The sequence below is a fragment of the Hylaeus anthracinus genome, unplaced genomic scaffold (genome assembly GCF_026225885.1).
Source record: "Hylaeus anthracinus isolate JK02 unplaced genomic scaffold, UHH_iyHylAnth1.0_haploid 11994, whole genome shotgun sequence".
In the NCBI taxonomy this organism is placed as follows: domain Eukaryota; kingdom Metazoa; phylum Arthropoda; class Insecta; order Hymenoptera; family Colletidae; genus Hylaeus; species Hylaeus anthracinus.
In genome coordinates this window covers 3595282-3616132 of record NW_026534341.1, presented here as the reverse complement: position 1 = coordinate 3616132, position 20851 = coordinate 3595282, and the positions used below count along the sequence as shown (strand labels likewise).

Genomic DNA, 20851 nt, shown 5'->3' with positions numbered 1-20851 from the left:
GGTGGTCCCGCTTTTCGAACATCGCGAGAATCTAAGGATAGGAACCGTTGTGCGGGACAATGGTTTTCGGCATCTCCAGCAGAGCTCTATCAACTTTAGCGCAACGCGAGGTCGAGAGTCTGATACGAAACACCTCTGGAACGCAGGAGCTGCCGGCAGCCATGTTTGTGGCAACGTCGGCGCCGGTTTCCCGAATCCCCGAAACACCCTATTGATTGCTCCACGAGTCTCGCAGAACCGAGCTGGTACACCGGTCACCTCCCGTACACCTCCTGTTCCTCCCGCAATCGCGTTTCTCGCTCCCTCTCCCTCTTGCTCTCTCTCTCTCTCTCTTCTCTCTGTTCCCCTCTGTTTCCCTCGGCTCCCCTCTTGCGCTCTCTCTCTTTTCTCCATCTACCTTCACGGGCAGCATTAGGAATGGCGAACACGCCGCCGTGCAGAGGCTACGTGAGCCGCATGCGACCACCCCCGCCCCCAACCACCCATCCTTCCCTCGTCTATGTCATGCTTGGTGCCAGCCAGTATGGCCGCCAACTCATACAACCTTCTCCTCTTTTCCTCCCTTGACCTCTCCCGTCCTTATCCGCCTCTATTCTCAGCCACGCTTCTTTTTTCCCTTCTCCTTTCCCTACTATTCCCTTTTCTTCCCTTCTCCTTCGTCCCGCGACGCCCGACGGAGGCCACCTTCGCCGCCTCCGCCCTTCTTCGCTCTCGCGGTTCTCCTTTTTCCACGGTCGTGGTGTTCCCTCTCGCCCGCTATCTTTGCCCTTCCGGCTCGCATACGTGCCAGCCTCGCGTTGCACGCCTGTGTCTTATACGTCTTCCGCTTCATTTCACCCTCTCCGGCCCCGCAGCACACCTATTTCTGCCTCCCGGTTGCGCTCCCACCCCCTCGCGACCAGCCCGACCTTCCATCAACATCCCCGCGAACGAGTCACGCTCGCAACGACGCCCCCCCCGACCGAGGGGAGACGGTTGCACCACTCACCTGTGAGAGTCCAAGGTAAATTGAGACGGTCTCGGATATGTACAGGAACCGTCCATCAGCGGCGACCGCCATCGCGAACCCATCCAGCGACTGAAACGGAAAATATTGGAGCAATCGTTCTTCGGATCAACTGTACTCGTTTAAAACGGGACCGAGTCGCGCTGTGCTCGGCGATCGTGAAAGCTGAACAAAATCTCGTTGGTTTTAATTTGTTTCTATGTCCGGAGGGAGCATTTTGGATGAGAAGCGAGGGATATTTGTAATAGGAGGACAATTCGACAGGCTTCGACGGGCATTTGTTGGTCCGTTTATATCCAATAGTTCATATTTGTTAGTACAATAGTTTCGTGTAACTGTAGGGTTGGAAATGTTTCTCCTCCTAACCAGTCAGCTGTGATTGACGGGTATACTCGTTATGCGTAAAATTTAGTTACCATTGGTTATTTAAGAGTATGTTTTACACATTAATTTGAGTAGTAGAAGTACAAGTGGCATGAATTTTTGGGACGATCTAATATATAGCCGTCTTTGTGATCTGATATTACTCTGTGTTTGACGACTATACCTGTCGTGGTATGATTCTCACGACACACGCAAGTGCGCGCTTTGAAAAGAGAACGCCACAGCCGACTGGTCAATTTCCATGCTTTGAATATTAGTCAGTTTCTTAATCAGTCCCTTACTAACCACTTTAGGCTATTTTTCTAACATATTTTTCTAACTTTGGATAGAGAAAAGTAGTTCCTTGGTAAAAAGTTCTTTATTCATCGCGAGTTTCGATACTTTTCTATCGATTACTAGTCTTCTTTAAAATCCAAAAGTTTTTACTTTTTGGTTTGAAGTTTAGAAAATTAGTTTTGATCAACTTTTCAGGACTTCCGACTACTATGCGCTGTGTATGATCTGTGTGGAATGTGTTTGTACTTTCTATTTAAAATGATTTTTTTTGTTGTTGTACATATGTGTCGATGTTGTTACGATTGGGGATATTCTTACAATTAGTATGAATGTAGTCCTAAATTGTCTACTTACTTGAAGTATGTGGGTTCCTTGGTGTACTTCGAAGTGGTCCACCGCAGCGGATGCTGACGACCTCGCTAGACATACAGCTAAAATCAGATATATTGCCATAGCACACATGATCTTTGCTTTTCTATTGTCTACTGTTTAAAGGCTATCCGTAGGGATGTCTGATATTTATCAACGAAACTGTTCTGGCTTTAACAATTACCGTTATACAATCAACAATACTTATTTAATACAATAGAAAACCAACAAAAAGATTCTTTTGATTGAATTTCGATATAGGTACATTGACTTCCTTTTCATGTTTCGCATAAAAATCCCTTCCTTTCCCGCATCTTACATTTTATTAAGTAAACAATGCTGTTCTTAATGCTGTTATTTCAGTTCTTAAACATTCCCTCGAAAGAAAATCTCACCTGGCAAAAACTTACTAAAGACACTAAACAGTTACTGAACCACCCCTTGCAAGAAAATTCTCGTCAATAGGTCAGCAGAGAGTTAATAAAGACACCCTAAGTAGCATCAGTTGACGACCCTACCTCTACTTCATTCGGATGAAGTAGCTTCTATTCCGAACTACCAAGTAGCCAATACTATTTCACTAGTCCATACTATTCTCAAAGCACCCCTTGCAAGAAAATCCTCGCCAACAGGTCAGCAAAGAGTTAATATAGCCGGCGTGGATATACTTGATTGACGTCCAACGATTGAGGGTTACCTTCGGTTTATTCCAAAGCAACGTGACTCACAGCGTGTTCACCCCGGGAGATAGCCTCCTAACAGTGCCCCCGGTGACCCCTTTGCGTCTTCTTTTTCCCCTCGTTTAACAAACAAGACGGCCTCCTTCTTACCGTAATAATAAACCCACCCTTCCAGGGTCTCGGTAATGAAAGACTTAGAAGACTCGATCAAACTCGACGCGAACCGCTTAATCCAGTAAACCCCACGGAGAAACGAGCCGAAGTGTCGGGGATAACTCGTCGGATTGATCACCCTACCTTTTCGCTATTCGGTCAACAAGTTAATTCTGATATTTCGGCCATGCCGGACCCGGATCCCCGAATAATCCGTGTCGGACTTTCGCCTGTCTAGCCGCGTTTCCTCCTTCGAGCGACGCGCCTCTTCGTTTCGTCGAGCACGATTCGTGAATACCGATTAAACTTTTACCGATCGACTCCTCCCCTCCTCCGTTTGCTAAGAAACAAGGAACTCTTTGCTTTGCCGCGATCGCGAGAGCTATTGGGATTGCTCGATCGACTCTGTGGCGTGAAAACTCACTGCGAGTTCTTCCTCGCCGCTATTTGAAAGACGTGCAGCAGGGAAGCTTTAAAAAGCAACGATAACGATGCTATTGAAATGTTATCGTTTAGATACATTGGCGGTGTTGTATTAGGCAGTGGGATCGAGTAAAAAGTCATCTGATAGGCGTGAGACATCTGGGTCATTTTTGACCCGTGATGAAATTCTTTATCGTCAATTTTAAGAGTTGACTTTCTTACTAGATTTACATTTAAATGCTTTAACCTACGTTTTCTAATGATTCTTTTTTAGAGTAGTTATACTAGCGATTTAAGTGTGAAATAAAGAGGGTTCATCGACGTTATTGTCACATTAATATTAAAATATTAGGTTGTCCCAGAACAAAGACTGTCGCTTCTAAGTCGCTTCTAAATCCCTAATTTATAATAACCGTCAAAAAACTTACTCCCAGCAGAGTTTTACTTTCCACAAACGATATTCGAAAAAACTTAATATAAAATGTTTTGTGTTCAAATGAACGCTCAGTATTAGTCGTGAGAATTAGTTTCTGCTCAGACGAAACTGTCGACGCTTTCACGTCGGCCATCACAATGTTTTGATAAATATCCAAGGGGATGTTTTACTCTATTGTCGAGGTCCGTAGCTCACGGATATTTCCTTGGGGAAGATGGAAAAATACCTACGCTCTTCCTGAAATCAATTTAGCGAAGATCGAACGTGCTAATGCGTCTTCTCGGCGAGGCAGAGCGTTGCTGTTTCTCTTTTCGAGAACGATTGTGGATTTTTGTTTTCATCATAAAAGTAGATTCTCTACGTTGTTTTCTTTCATCGAATACCTGTCGTTGTATCCATAAATTATATATTTATAAAAAGTGTGTTTTCCGATCATTGAAGCATCATTGCGTGGAATAATTTTACTTCTCTTGATCAATTATCAATGATGCTCTCAAGAAGAAATAATAAATACACGAATAAAGATTTTACCGCAGATTTTTATGCATTTATAGCAAATGGAAAAATATAAAATATCAGTACCAACAGTTCCTGTATCTGAGAAAATATGAATTTGCTTCTTTCTAAGGCCAGGCGTAGTACGTTTAAAAATTCAATTCTCAATGAAATTTCATGTCTTAGCGTTGTCTTTTCTCGCTTTATTCGGGTGAAATACAGGAGCGAATTGCGATACGAGATACAGAAAAATCAATTTAAAATTACGCGAGCCATTCTGTGCGATCTAGTGCCCCTAAAGACGCCCTGTTTGCAAGCCACTCCGGCAGTTTCGGTTTGCCAATTTCCATGCGACTTTAGTAGAAACGACTGGCCGCCCCAAGCGAGTTCGTAAGTGAAATTACCATGTAAAGATCCTCTCTTATTTCTGTGTAATCGTTTGCGTCGTACTTGGCGCACGAGATGCCGTGGAATATAGCAGTGTGTTAATACTGCGATGTAGGATAATGGAAATTCGCATGGAAACTTTTTCTGTTCTTCGAGTCGAGCAACAGTTCCCTACAATCAGAGAATATTCTCGTGTCTGCCATATTCTTAAACCGAAACGATGACCAGTTGCCGAACGTGTAATATATCTTATTAAATGAACGTGGAAAGTTGCATCAATGTTTATCAACCTCGTGTCGGTTATATTTATACGTATTCCGTGTAGAAATTAATTCTGTGCATTTCTATATTAACCGTAAACTAAATACTTTCAGATTTGCCACGAATATTGATTTTTCAGAATATGGTCTTTGTATCAAGTATATTGTATCGATTGTGTACAAACGCTTTAGCAGAAACAGTTGGACTACACCAATTCATCATCCACAATTACTGCAGCTCGAAACTTAAATGAGGCATTCGTTTAACGAACTATTTTTATTACTTTGATGGTCCCTACCCACGACCAAAGTAATTAGGCAGCCCGTTACACCCTGTACTATGCATACGAGAGATAAAGCTTGTTTCTGACACAATAACGTTTCATCTTTGATCATAGATCGAAAATACAAGATTTTCTATGCGATAATAATCAAACGAATTGGAAAACGATCTCTAATCGATTCTTCGACATTCAGCAGCAACGTGCATTCGCGAGGAGCGAAAAGTAAGACGGTGGTTGAGAGAATTCACTTATTCATCGGCGCTATTGGGGAGGGGTTGGCTGGTTGAGTTAATATTTGTCGTGGGAGGGTGAAAAGCGAGGGAGGGCTTTGAAGGGGGGAGGGTTTCGATGCGTACATACAAAGCGGCACACATAAAGGCTTAGGTGGCTGCAGCGTCGCTACCTACATGGAAATCTAATCACGACAACCCCTGCGCGCAGGGCCTCGCGTTACCAACCGCCAATGTAACTAAACTAACGAAATCGAGTTAGGCACCGTCCGCACATCGCTGCCGCAGCTCCTCGTCAAACTAAATCCAGTGCCCTGGGTTCACCCTCGCCGCATGTCAGTACCACAACCGGAACGAGAGACCTCTCGACTTAACGAAGTAAAATGCGTTAAAGATTTCCAGACACGTCGGTTGATTTATTTTCCTCCCGATGGGCCCGGGTCCTCCATGCGAACTGACGTTTTATTTTACTTTTTTTTTTTTGTCTCTACCCTCGTCGATTTTTTTTGACGAGAACAGAAACGAGCAAGACGGAGGGAGGCGTACCTTAAGGGGGCGCCTTTCGAGTTTATCGTTGACCGCAATATAGTAGTGCGTAACTTTAGAAGTGACAAGTATACCTATCTATATGTGAAGAGGATTAGGCATTCACATTTTTCTAAGATAAAGTTTTATTTCAGAATGAATTCCAACCAATTGATGGTAAGGCCAGATTTTTCCCTTTGCGCAACGTTTATGTGTATCTTAAAGACCACGAAAGTATTCTTTTTGTTATATATATATATATATATTGATTACTGAAGATGACTCTGCATGCGGTTGATGAAAAAGCCATTTTTTAAGAAATACCGTCAATTTCGCATTGACTTGAACTTTAAAAGCGGAGGTATCGAAATTTCCTCGGAGATGGTTATCCTAGGAACTGTAGCTGTAGTAGACAAGAAATACAAAACATAGTCGCTATTTTTATAATTCCGTTCCAATTTTCGAAGATAAAATCAAGGGTCACAGACATTCCATAACAAACATCTAATACGACATACTCTAACATACTCTTTCAATAGCTTTCGGAGTAACCGTATCACTCCGAAACATTTTCCAGCCCTCTCTAAAGCATCTAACTCCCAAGCCACTAAAAATGAATTCATTGCAAAAGTAAAGATAGAACTACGCCAATACTTTCTTCGAACCATTACCATGATCAACTTTCGTCGTCGATATCCGATCACATTGTTATCGCGTATGGCAATTTCGAAGCTACGGTGAAAATGAACGAACCTGTTAGCATTTCAATGTCCCCTGGTCGAGAGGAAGAAGATGATCCTCGTCCCGTGGAAACGTAGCCACCCATTTTCGTTAAATGAACCACGAAAATGAAGAAAGCCAATGGCGATGCTATCGCTCGATTATAGCGGACAATTCTCTATTACTATGTATCTGGGAATCTCTTGCTGGGTGCGCGCGGTCACTCGAGTTATAAAGGGTATCGCGAATCTTCATCTATCGCTGGCTTGCTTACGCGAATTCTTGAGAACGTCAGTGGACAACCTTTGTCCAGTTAATTCGATACCGGTGTACCGTGAATTTCCATCGAAATTCAGAGACCACTCCCTCTTGTCTCACCCCCGTGTCTCGATGAAGTGGCGATAGGGCTGATTCAAGCGTTTCGTTTCTCCACCGTTTCGCAATTTATCGGGTCAGTACAAAATCGAAGGTATTTTTAAGGTTTAGAGAGGGCTCTTTAAAAATTTTCCAATGTCTTCAATTCCCATCAGGAATTTATGAGTTTAAGTTCAAAATCTTTAGATTTAAAGAAAGGACTTTTTGTTTCTATGTAGAGACTTACAGCACAAAGATTCACGATCAAAGATATAGTTCCATGTGCGAGAATATATTACATACAAATATGTTTTTAAAAGTATATCTTTTCTGCAGCTGCGCTTGTTGTTTTCTTGATGGAGACTAGTTAAACATTATTTTCTTTTTTTTTGTAGCTACATAGTAATGTATACCTTGTGTCGGTAGCGTGATACTTAGACAAAGTATACAAAATTAGATTGTACATATATTATCGAATCCATAAAACCTATTCTATGCACAAGCGGTACGGACAGAACTATTCGCACAGTCGTCTTAAGGACGGATTTGTTTTGCAATAAACTTGACTTTCTACGTTGCTTTCACCCCGAGGACACGTTCCATTGCGCGAGTAACACGGTAGTCGATCTTCAACACGAATCGGCTCCCCCAGTGAGGTTAAATACTGATCCATCAGGAGATATCACCAGCAGATACACTTTCTAATAAGAAGGGGTGCAATCATCTGTGTTGTTTCCGCGTCAGGGCGACGTCGGAAGAGGGATTTGCGGACGCAAGAATGCGGCGGGAGCTCAGAAAATAGTTTTTTAGCGGGGACTACGTTTTCTTCTGGTCCGTTGAACTGATCGGAATATTTCATCGAAACGCGTGTAAAGTATTGTTTGAAATTATTATAATTTCGAGAATTTTCGGCATTTTTAAACCTTTACCGCAGAAGGAGAGGATTTTTAAAATTGTTCTTTAGTAAATCACACGCAGAGCCATTTTAAGAGTATACGTAACGAAGAAAATATTTTCCTAGTCTTTCAGATACATTCTGCATAAGGAAAATTCAGGATTTGCATTCTATTGACTGCGAATTAATTTCCGAATAGGACTATATTTTGAAACAAATCAGTCTGCCAGTTAACGCGTTAAGGGAAATATTATCGAAAAATATGAGTAAAAATAACTCCGAGGCTTCTTAAATAGCTCTCGTAACAACGTGACAACGATAGCAAACGTCTCGATCGACGAATTCCTTACTTTTGACAGATTTATTCGGCGGCGACCCGTCCCGATTCCATGGCGGGTCTCCGTGACCCGAGAATTCCCGAAGTTTGAGGTACGAGATGGTTAGCCTTATTATGGAGGCTTTGTCCAACTGGGAGGTAATAGCCGCCGGTAATGGCAGCATTTTCGCTAACTCGTAGAACTCGAAGTTCTCCTTCCCCCTTCGAGACCTGGCGGCGTCTCTGCTCTTCTCCTTGCGCAGCTCGAGGATGCTGTAACAGAGAACGGGACAGACAAGGTTAGACGCGTGCAGACGTCTCGTGATTCGGATAAATCTAATTTTTTGGTTGCTGGCTCGATCATGTCAGAACGCTTTTCCTACCGGGTCGAACGGAAAGGGGAGCGATCTTTAATTTTCGTCATGGACGATTCGTACTCGGCGATTCATCCCTAAGATGACGTGTCAAAGTAACGGAAAATGTTTTTTCATTCCATGAAAAATGGCGTGGAATAACATTTATCTTTAATCTGAAGATTTGTGAAAGTTGAAATAAAATCATGATTCCTATACTGGCTTTTTATATTCAATCACGATGCGTCGTCAGTGTCTACATCCTGATAACTAGACTTGGTATATTCATGCATTTATTACGACAAGTATAGGTACTAAAATATACAAATATTTACACAAATACACGAATATATAAAGTATAGAAAACTGAGTACACAGCTAGACATCGTAAGTCTAGCAAATTTTATTAGCGGTTACGTAGAATAAAATGCTAGTGCAAATTTTTCAAACATCCATGTTTTTAAACTTATATATAGCAATTGTAAAGGACATTCAAAGAGTAACATTTTTTGTGGGACATCGTAGTAGGTCACCGATGACTTTCGAGTAGCCACGACAATCCTACGTTAGACTCCTTGGAATTCGACGTTTGGTCGAATGTCGACGGTTTTACACGTTTACGACAAATTGAAACATGTTACCGTTCACGCGGCCAGAATAGGAACACGCTTTTCCTGCTCCTGTCCGAAATTCAGTTATATTTGTTGGTTCCTTAAGATATTCGTTTCGCGTAATCCTTCTGGAAGGACTCGTACATTCGATATGCTAGCAACGAATTAACCGCTTCGCCGGAATCGTGTTACAGCTATTGACCCAGAGTACGTAGCACCCTGGGGTGACTGTTCCTTTTCGTTCCTTGGAGTCCATGTAGGTTAATCGATTATGAATAATGTAGACTCCCTCGACTCGAATTCAAACCGATTGTTACATTATAAAAGGACGGTACGTTTAGAGACTCAATGTATAATTTGCTTTAGGTTTCAATTTCTTGTTCTGGGGACATCTTCGGAACCGTAGAATGCATTCGTTAAATGTACTAGGTAGATATATGTAGCATATAAGAACTGTACAGAGCAATTTGAAAACGGTCGTTTGACTAATTCTGGTAGGTTTAGTGTTAAGATGATATTGTTTGGTACAGTACGATAAATTTTTAATAGATTTGGGAGTCAAAGCATGTTGTCAGATGCAATTAAAATCTCGGATATACGTGTTGGTATAGAACGTGTAATTAAATTAGAACAGTGGCACCAAATTTCAAGTATGTAGAATCGGAAAGGAATTATTGAACTTCAAATGTGCACAGTTAAGATGGAGATTCTTAGATAGATAGATAGATAGATAATTTATTCCTTGTAATTTGTACATAAGGAAGAACTTTGTCTTGCGTCACATCGTTTACAAATCATAAAAAGAACAAATAACATTTAACCTATGTTACGCGTCACTGAAACAAAAACACGTACAGCTGACTCTAAATTTATAAATTTTGTAGCTTAGTATTCCTTCTATGCTCTATTGTTGGATGTACTAAATTGATACGTATAAAATGAGTTATTCTTCGCTTGCTAAACCTCGTCGTACACCTCTTCCAGTAAACATTCGAGTTGCAAAGGGTTAATCAAAGGGTTAATAAATAAAATTAATTCCTACGTATTGTTACTAGCTCCGACCAAAGTCTACTCTCTCTCCCAAAATTAAATATTCCATACGACCGACAACACGGTGAACAAATTCCAAAAGGTAAACACTGTAACGAAGTCTGTGAATGAGCTTCGGATAAATAAAGTGTTGAAAATGAAATGCAGTCGAAGTAAAGAAAAAGGGGCGACGAAAGGGTTAAATACCGGGTGTTTCGAAAGGTATAAAAAGAATCGAGGCGAGCACAGGTATCGAAACGCGCGCGATTTGACGCGGAACGAGTGGCAGGGACGAGAGGCGTGGCGACGCCCGCCGCGTCGGTACCAACGGAGAGTAAACGCGCGGCAAAAGCGGCCACCGCTTCGCCGGAGCATACATTATTCAAACGCTATCATGCCTATGTTTGCTGACAAGCCAGCGAATGTATCTGGGTGAATGTCGACGTAACATTAACCACGCCCCGCGGACGGCCCCTCGATTCCGGTTTTACATTTAAACATTAAACGCTGACCAATGGGAGCCGTAATCCGCATTATTCAAAACCCGTTCTCCCTCCACGCGGCCAGTCACGGTCATTAACCTTTTGTTAACCAGGGAATCGGTCCCCTCGTCGCGACGCATCGACCGCGCCGCCGTATCGAAATTTCAATCATTGCGATTTCGCGCCACCGCGTGGGCGGAGGGAGGGAGGGATGGCGCGAGAATGCAAATGCGTTTTTCCCCGAACGGCAGAAGCGTTGATCATAAATCAGTTGATAAATCGACTCTGACACCGTCCCGTGGTACCTTGCCGATTGATTCAACCCCTTCCTGTTTATACTACCGCGCCCGACGATGCGTTAAATCGCAATGTCTTGTTTACTGATGCAGCTGATGCAGAGCGACGTGGTTACTATGCTTCAACCATCAATTCGAACTACTGTCTTGTAGTTCGAATCGATTGGAATTACTCGAGGGATAAGTGTCTATAGTCTTTTCAGTCACGAATTGATGCGAAAGAAGATCGTAAATTTCGTTTTTGAAACAACAAATTTAATATCACTTTTTATTATTAAAATAATAACCTAGTTTTGCCCAAAGCAAAACGCTTTAAATTTGCCCGGCAGTAAATGGGTTGATAGGTATATAAAAACAATTGAAATACTGCGAAAACAAATGGTCAACGTTTTAAAAATGTAGCGTCTTTGTCTCCTATCTTGAAAGATTTATTTTCTACGAGATATACTGCGTGTTATTGAAACATTTGGACCAAACTTTGCAACCCCATCGTATCAATTGCATCGAGAAAAAGATATGATAGGAACACGGGTCCCCAAAGGCTTCACTTCTGGGTTACAGCCCTTTAAAGTTGCGCGGAAGAGGCAGTGGCTGAAGTGGCCTCCTCGAACAAGAAGACAAGCTTCGTAATTTCGTTTCCCAGGGGGATGTCGTGATCCAGGCGGACGCCTTTCGAAAGAGATCGGGGTCAGAGTGGAGGATTGTTTCATACTCGATTAGCATGAACAGCGGAACGTTACGTGTATCCAACCGTGAATCTTTTGCGAAGAATGGTTTTAAATGATAAAATTTGTTTATAGTTGCATCGAGTCGGTCCTTTGAAACAGGAAACAATCATTTTTTTCATTCACAAAAGGTTAAATTTAATTATAGACGTTCTCGATTTATTATCAATCCCTTCAATCTATCAATCGTAAGACGTTTGGTTTGAAAAATAAAAATTAAGAACTTAAGAGACGGAAAACTTCAAACAAAGGTCTATAGTACGTCTTTCTAGAGAGAATTGTCGAATCGCTTTTATTCGCAAGTTGAAAAGTTAGCAAACAACTAAATGAATTAAACATGTAGCCGAGTCCAAATCGAACCTTGGATGATGTTTAGCGAACACCTTGACACACATAAAACTGAATATTTTTGCGTCGTACCCTTCATTGGTTCGCGTTACGTAATTTATCGTGTCTGTACGAATTATTGCAACTCGCTGAATAATAAATCCCCGATTAGTTGAGCGACCGACGACTCAACTACCCAAGATTCTTTTTCTAAGCAATACTCGTTGCTACTACGATATTCTAACTTGTACTACGTACTCATGACTCGTAAGGAATATCCAGTTGGCTTGAATGACGCGAATAAATTCTGTCTCTCTCGATGCTTAAGAAACAGACAAGTAGTCCATAGTACTTCATAGTCTTGATACTAATTAATCCTTTGCACCCGAGAAGAGACTTTCGGTCACCGCCAGATTTCACGCAGTAAATCAACCAGCAATAACGTTTGTTTAGGTTTCATTTCTTAGAACTCGAAGTTTCATAAATAAAACGACGTCGATGAAGTAAAGGTGACCTGATTCTCGAATTAGTTTGCGATCACAAATCGTGCTACATCTTCAAAGTCAATCTAAGCTTAGCAATCGTAGCAATAAAATGCTGAGAAAGCATCTCGAGTTGCTGGTAGAATCCAGAAAAGATCTCTGGATGTAAGCCATTGTCCTTGGAGTAAACTACTCAAACATATCGCCGCTATTACGGCTAGCTTTTCGATGGGTCGAGTGATACACCCATATTGTCTCAATATCGATGTGTTATTTGATTCCTGAAGAAGCTAACTGCAAACCGATGAAACATTGGAGTATTTTACACGATTGCGTAGTGTTTAGTACAAAATTCGACAAATTGATGTTTCATAACGTATCGACACATAAATTTTACCAAACATCATCCCTCCACACAGAGTAAATTAATTCATAAGCTGTTTTTCTAAGACTGCTCCATTTTTCTGGCCGTACTCGCGATCAAAGTTTACCAGTCGACAAGAACTCTCTTTCAGGCACCTTAACACTATAACAAGGACCGAACAGTCTTTGAGACGCCAGAAGGGAGGCATCCGTGGCCTCCGTGATTGTCCCTCAGGGACGAAGAAACTGTAACCGAGAGGCCATTGTGGGGTGCGGAAACGTAGAGGCTCGAAAGTCGCGGGACCCTTGTAAAACGCGAAAACAAGACGGTGACCCAATAACGGGCCGACTTCCACCGAGCTTTCCCTCCTTTCTCTGCTTTTTTACGACTTTTGACTACCGTGACAGAGACGGGGCCATAATGGGCCAAACGTCGTTCCGGACGGTGTTCTCCGCGATCAACGGGAGGGAATGGCAGACGGAGGAACATCGTTTTACAGCCGTTAAGCGCGATAGCGGCCCAATAAAAATCCCATCTTGTTTTCAACCCTTCCGCGTGGCTAAATGGCGCGTTTAATTGCCCTCGAGTTCGTTTTTTTTTTCCGCGGCGTCGCGGGCTTCATCAATCCGCACGGGAGCCTTTTGTCGGTTTCCGTTGGTTGGTCGCTTTGGAAGAGTTTCTTCCATTGTTTGGGAGGGTTAGAGGCTCGGAGACTTTCGTTGATGATTGAAGGTGTTTATTGCAGCGAGCAATTTGATTCCCTAGTGTAACATTTGTGGGAATATCGTATATAATGTTGAATACGAATATCTCACCTGTGCATTGAAAGTACATATGTTTAGCAATATTTCCGCCAATTTTCGTAAAAATACGTTGTCTTGTATAAAAAATACACAAGGTGAATTATTACGAACGATAACGTGCAGTCAATCCCATTAATACTTGTACCCTCTACGTCTACCGAAGAAATTTATCTAAAGAAAATACTAGGTTCCATGTTTCTGAACAAATGTTTCTATAAATATTCTATAAATACACGTGGAAAGTTCATCTATTAAGCTTTAAAAAAAAAAAACATTTCATTTCAAAGACCGTGCAGCCAAAATGTGTCTGGCAACGTGTGTATCGTACCGAAGTCGAAATCGCCGTGCTCGCACCTCAGTTTCTCGATACGAGACACTACGATACGGGACGCCTCGTGTCATCGTCGGATGAACTTGTCAGACGAGCGATAAACAAGCGCACGGACGTATTTTCTTTTTTTTTTTTATTTTTTTTTATTGCTCGTATCGGTTCAAGGGTTCCGTTGGAATTTGGGATACGAACGCGCACGCTCGCGCTGGACTTTTTTACGACGGCGAATGCAGAAACGACCGTGGCGGTACGTGCATCGCATACGGGATCGTATGCAACGATGCTTACTAAAATGCGGGCACCTTGTCCCGCGTTACGTCAAACAGTGGATCCTCGACGGATTGGACGTCTGGTTGGAAAACTTTGAGCCGTTTTTCCCTCGGAGGAAAATTCGCTACTGATCAATCGTTATGGAGCCATTATTAACAAGTATATCGGGTCTCCGATGATCTAACCTTGAAAAATAAAGTTAACGATAAAAAGGTACTCCGGAACTTGCATCCATTTCCTTAGAAATAAGTCTCAATCAAAGAAGACTGTATTTTGGAGTAACCTAACCGCATAGTCTCCTTAAGTAATGATTTGCAACATGAAGTCAATAACTTCTGTTGCAGTAATATAAACGAAGTAATATTCCATGTTAATTACTCATACAAGAAAGGCATTCCTGCGACTCGGAGGGAGATTCATGAATGAGATACGCGAAAGAATCGAAATAGTATTTGCATGTGGCACTTTAAGCGAAATAAAAAAATGTAGGTTGTTCTTCATCCGCTTCCCGAAGAAACGTTATAACATATTGTTAGATGTCCATTGCAGACACGTACGTGTGGTGCATAGTAATTGCACGTCTAATTGCATATAGAGGAGAAATTTCCTACATCTTTAACGATCAATTGGAAAGTGGAAACGGGAAAGGTTGCCAGTTCCATGCGGGCTATTCATTTTTTCCCTCGTGGAATCTATAATGAGTACGATGAAAGAGACCACCGATAATTACACGCGTTTTCTGACATTCTATCATACTTTTGAAGGAAAATTGTTTTATACAAAAATATTCGTAATCATTTGTGGTTTCCTCAAGGATTAAATTTAATAAAATATTTTTGAATTTAAAGTTTGTCAGCCCTTCTAAGTAATTAGAAAAAAGTTTTATAAAAAATAAACTATTTCTTGTAATCACTTCTTACAGAATGACACTTGCAATTACTAATCGAAACTTTGATGTTGAAAATGTATTAATCAGGTTAACACTTGGAGTTAAATTGAACTAACGCTCGGGAATTGGAATTCTTATTGTAGTTTCAAGTCTTCTGCATCAATAAACATATAAATCAATCATATAGATACTGAGTATACTCAATGTGTATCGATCAGAGTTGAAATGTATCAAACAATGAACTCGACGTCACCAATCAATCCGCCATAACGGAAAGGGGTGAATCATCTTCCTTAATTGTACACACATTTTATTTGAACTTCACTTTCGCATAGTTGCCTCTAGCACCCTGGAAGGTAGCCCCGTTGGTCGCATTCGAATTGCAAAAAGTGCTCAGCCTTAATCGCGAGACGTTGTGTGCTAATGCAACGAAATCAATGGTACCATTTAAAAGAACGAAGCGAGCATTCCTGTGAAACTCGGAACAAAGAACGTTTCTTTTATTGCAGACGCTTCAGAAGCTACGTTTGTCATAAACGCATAAACATTCGCTGTGCAGTCAGGTCTAATCCTCGCGTACGTTGACGAATACAAGAAGCTCGCACATCTTTGAGATTCCCAGGCAACTTCGAATCGTCGAGCTTCTTCCCAGCTAGTCACACCTAATTCTTCCATCGACGAATACAAGAAGGTCACGTTTTCTCGAGATTCCCAGGATCGAATCGCCAAAGAATCGCCGAAACGTTTTCCACGCCGCCATTAATAATTCCCCGACCGCTGGAAATTGGCGGATGAAAAATCCAGCAACGCGAGCGCCGATCGAAAGGATCGGCTGGTAACCTCGTCAGGGTCCGCTGCTGAATTATTGATGGCCGGCACTTAGCACGGCCGAACACGAGGATCCTTATGTGTCCGAGGCGTGTTGCCACCCTTCAACGATATGGCTACAGACACACACAGCCCATACCGACAGTTGCGCGAGGGACCTCTTCTATCCCGCGTCCCGTGGGAGCCGCGAGAGCCCCAGCCTCGCTCCACTTGCCACGCTGCCGCCCAATTTCAACAAATTTGACCGAAAGTTGGGCGTAATTTTATTTTCACACGTCTGCGGACGAAGGAAGCGCCACTGGCTTCTGTCGACGTCCGTTTCATGTCTCTCTCCTTCGAGACTGGTTCACCTCTGGGGAGACGAACAAGGAACGAACCTGGGGACCTCCTTGCTCGTGCCCTCCGCGGCACCGGGTCCCCACGACCCTCCGTTTCCTTTATCTTTGCACAATCAGCAACGGAAGAACACTCTGATCACTCTGATCCATTACTTTGGCAAGTGTTCCGTGACCGAGTAAGTCACCAATCGTTAGGAATTCCGTACGTTGTTGCTACCGTTTGAGATCTCGTGGAACTATTTGGTATCATTGGTTCGGTAGCTAGATATATTTATCTTTGTTAGACCTGGACCTGACAACTAGAAGCTTTAGTTATGCCGCGAGTGATATTCCGTAAACTAGCGATCGCTACTTGTAATGATTTATCGCAAACAGAGCTGGTCTTTAGGTGCCAGTTTTTGCATTGTTTCGACTCTTGATCCTTTGAGTGCCAAATGCTATAAGTGTAATAACTCGTTAAAATTGTCTGGCGTTTCACGGATTTGTACGAAAACTTCCTCTGGCACTCAAAGAGTTAAGATCGGTGCAAGAATAAAGAAAAATCGAAGTTAAGTCAACGTATCCAGGAAAGTAGTATCATCTTGTGGTCGTGAAATTAATACAGAAAAGAGGATTCAATCGTCTGGGAAGTTGATATGTTTTTTTTTGGGATCATACGAGGAGTGCACGAGTTTTTGTATTAAAAATTTGCGTTCGTGTCAATATCCGTCAGTGTACGAATCAATATTTCAATATGATACCAAAAAGAAAAACAGATTCCTATAAATATTCTGGAAGACATTTTATAATTAACTAAATTGAAAGTTCCTGAGATAGACAAGTTCCTGAGTTCCAATAATAAGTAGAAGAAACCATGAATATATAAACAGACTGAGCAATCAATGCGCATAGAGTAAAACTTCAGGGGAAAACTGAAACATTAATCGGACTCTGAACAGACGGAGTCCAGAACGAACTCCTCGAGTCTCACACGTGCGCGTGTAAGTTGAATAATTTTTCAAGGAAAACATGACAGAAGTTAACGTTACATCTTGTCTTATCCGATGCAAGTTTTTGAAGAAGTACCCGGCAAAAAATTAAATAATCCAGTCAACATAAAGATCTACAGTTCAAGTAAATTCAGATTCAGATTCAGGTATGAATATTTATGAGACTGATTGAATGAGTATTTACTGATTGTATATACAGGGTGAGGCGGCTAAATTGTTATAGAGCGGTAACGCCTGAATTATCGTGGACACAACAAAATCTTACAGGAAGAACTTAGAAGGTTCGAGGGAGCCTATCTTATTGCTTCTTTCTTTGGTCCAGATACTGAGGCTGTATCAAGGTCAACTCCATTTTGTGAAATGGAACCATGGAATTTTTTGTTTACACTTTATAAAAGCTGACGTTGAGAAGAATCCGTCGACCTATGAATATATCAAAGTTTTGCATGGTCGCGCTATGAGAAACGCGGAGTTTGCATCCTGTACGTTGTCATTCAAGAGATAAATCTATCCATGCATATAACTATATACATATATAACTATATATATATAATATGTACATATACATATTACAACTAAACGAAGATGATTTCTTAGTCTGTACGATTCACACAGACGTCGTGCCCAAGTAAAAGCGAGACGTTGCATTAATTTCCTCGGAATTAATTCTCAAAGAAGATTTCATTTCGGATCAATTTCACTGTCCAGTTGATTGCCCCAACGCCTCGAGGGGGTTCGAGGGCCGTGGAAATGGCCCTCGACGATCGCGTTCCCCTCTCGGTGGCATCTTCGCCGATCGGTTGGCAACGCGGTGCTGCTCGATACATAATAATCGCGGAAAAGAGGGCCCAATTAGCAGGCATCGAGGGAATTATGATGGCCGCGGTAGGCCGAGCGAGCGCGTCGGGCTAATTCAATTAAACAATTCATTTGCTGGTCCGAAGCACCACCTGAGGGCACGTCCCATTCCGTCCGCGCCTCGGCGCGTCCGTGTGTTCGATTCCAAGTGTGAGTCGATATGGAGGAGAAAACGTGAGTTGGAGAAGGACCAAGCAGCCCGTTGGAGCTTCTCCCTGCCTATTCCCCGGAGAGCCGTAGCCTCGTGCTACAATACAATGCTCCTAATGTTACGGCTCCAGTTTCGACATAATTTTCTTTCGCGGCCCTTTCGGGCTATCGGATGCCCGAGCTTTTGTACCACTTCGACAAAGAAAATGTCATTTCCGGTGGCCGGCTCGATAACGAGACCCGGGAGGAGCGGGAACCGCGATGGAAAATCGGGGAACCGGAATGGCGCACATAAATGCTGCTTTTCGCATTAAAATTGTGGCGACGCGGGACGAAACGTTAGGCCACCCAATGGTTTTCTTTAGGAAGGATCTTCTAAAAGGGACTTTGAAATTTTATTTTTTTTTTACGCTTTACCAACACAGGTAACTTATTAGTTAATAGAAGCTTCGAGATTCAGGGTTTCTAACACTTTACCAATAGGCAAGCTTATTCATTAATGGAGTCTTTGAGATTTAGGTTTTTAACATTCTGCCAATAGGTCGCTTGTTAGTCAGCTTTTTACTGTGGTAACTAGATTCCAGGAGTTTATGCACTTGTGGCAAATTGGATGTACAGTAGGATCTCGATTAACCGGATTCGTTGGGACCAAAACAGCCTGGATAAATCGAGATTTGGGGAGAGAAATTGGAAATGAACCAGAAATGTGATTTACTAATACAGATACAATTTAAATTGCAAATACAAGATATACGAAAATTTACACCCATATCTAAACGGTGCTTCTTTTGGAGTATTACCATACTATTCCAAATATCGAGGTGCACTATTCGAAATAGAAGTACCTGATTACCATCTCCGAAACATTATGAATAACAGTGATCATACTTATGTAATTCTCGTATATCCACTCTTCAACATTATCAATTATACCTCGCTAAGATGAGGACCGTCTAAAGGGAACCTTCACCGATGCCACAACCACCGAATTTTCCTGCTCGGACTAACAAATCCCCAAACGTCAAAAATCACCGAGTATCTCGTCCTCGTTCCGTGATTCCTCCAGCCGTGATTCCTTCTATCCAGGATTCTAACGTATTCACGCAAACGACGCAACAAAGGGGCCCGCTTTTTGACAAATATTTTCTACACGACTCGGCGGTACGTCTCAATGAAACCCTTCCACCGACGGAGAAGAAAGCGAGCAGCCCATCCGACCGACGACGGAGGGGAAGCTCAGTGGAAAAAGAGACAATACGATAACCACTAAATTATCCCAGCACATCCGGCGATGTAAATCACGAGGAGTGTATGTCCGTGTGCACCGAGAAGTGAGGGAAATAAAAGAGAAGAGGAAAAAAGAAATCGAGAAGACGGCATAGACAGAAAAAAGCGCGCACCGGAGGCAAAAGAGCAGGGAAACGGAGGAAAAAAGACGGAGGAGCCGGATAGAGAGACAGAGGGAAGTTGGTTCTTGATGACGCGCAGATAAGGGAGGGCTTAAAGTCTACGTGATGTGCTTCCCGATGCGTCCGAGCGGAGGTCGAGCCTGAGAACTTTCGGTAAACGTACTCGGAGACAGAGAGGAGACTCTGGGCGAAACGTAGCCTCCCTCGGCCGGAAGAAACCCCTTTTGCATTTTCGATGTTACGATACCGGGGACAAGCTCGATACTTAATCGCTCGGTACTGACCTCCGAAAACCCACCCCTGAGGTATGTAACGCGACATCGGCGCGTTGGAGAACGTTTGAGAACGTTTGGGAGACTTTTGTAGCGAGATGATTTGAAGATTTGCTGGAAGATCGTCTGATTCTCGTGCACGAAGGAACATCTCACGAGAAGGTGTGTCTCGGTTGGACGATTGGTCCGTTTTATACAAGATGGACCATATAAGTATGACAAGTTACGAGGTCTCTCCCGAAAGTATCCGACCTTGCTATGCAGCAGGAAAAAAGCTAAATCTATTAAATGACGACGATGTCTCCTTCAAAGTACATCCCTTCTCGAAGCTAGAACCTTTGCGCGACGCGTTGGCTAATGATCCAAGTATGATCACTGTTACTCAAAATGTTTCAGATGACGATCAAAGATTGGTAATCAGATGCTTCTATTTTTAATAGTGCACTTCGATATTTAGAATAGTACGGTAATACTCCAAAAAGGCCACTATTTACATACTCGCTACTAAATTATATACAATGGATATTCATTGATTATTCATTGATTATTCATTGATTATTCATTGATTTATCGATTCTTATCTTGGACTAAGTACAAAGACAATCATTTTACGAACTTTTCGCGTCGAGTCAGACGATGACCGGTGCACTTGAGGAAGAATAGTGTCTTGAATCGATAATAAGACGATTCTAAGGAAAGACTTGTCGAAGAATTGCTCGATGGTTTGATTATTCGCGGAATCAATCAAGTTGTTTAGCGGAAAGAATTTCTAATGGGTCAACTATTTTATTTTCAAAGAAGAATATCTTGTTACTGTTGAGTTATTCACCGGAGAAGGTCTATGAGACGTTC

General features: G+C 42.3%; 1 protein-coding gene across 4 annotated transcripts in view; it reads right to left on the bottom strand.

Annotated features, from left to right (window-relative positions):
* Positions 1–20851, bottom strand: part of LOC128888481 (protein trachealess) — a 168045-nt gene that overhangs the window by 9293 nt on the left and 137901 nt on the right. For 3 of the 4 annotated variants that reach the window (XM_054145361.1, XM_054145364.1, XM_054145363.1), the window contains 3 exons: positions 8228–8466; positions 2021–2097; positions 989–1078 (listed from right to left, as the gene is read on the bottom strand). In XM_054145361.1, coding sequence (XP_054001336.1) covers positions 989–1078; positions 2021–2097; positions 8228–8466 — 406 coding nt within the window. The remainder of the gene's footprint in view (positions 1–988; positions 1079–2020; positions 2098–8227; positions 8467–20851) is intronic. The other variant, XM_054145362.1, reaches the window with a different exon arrangement.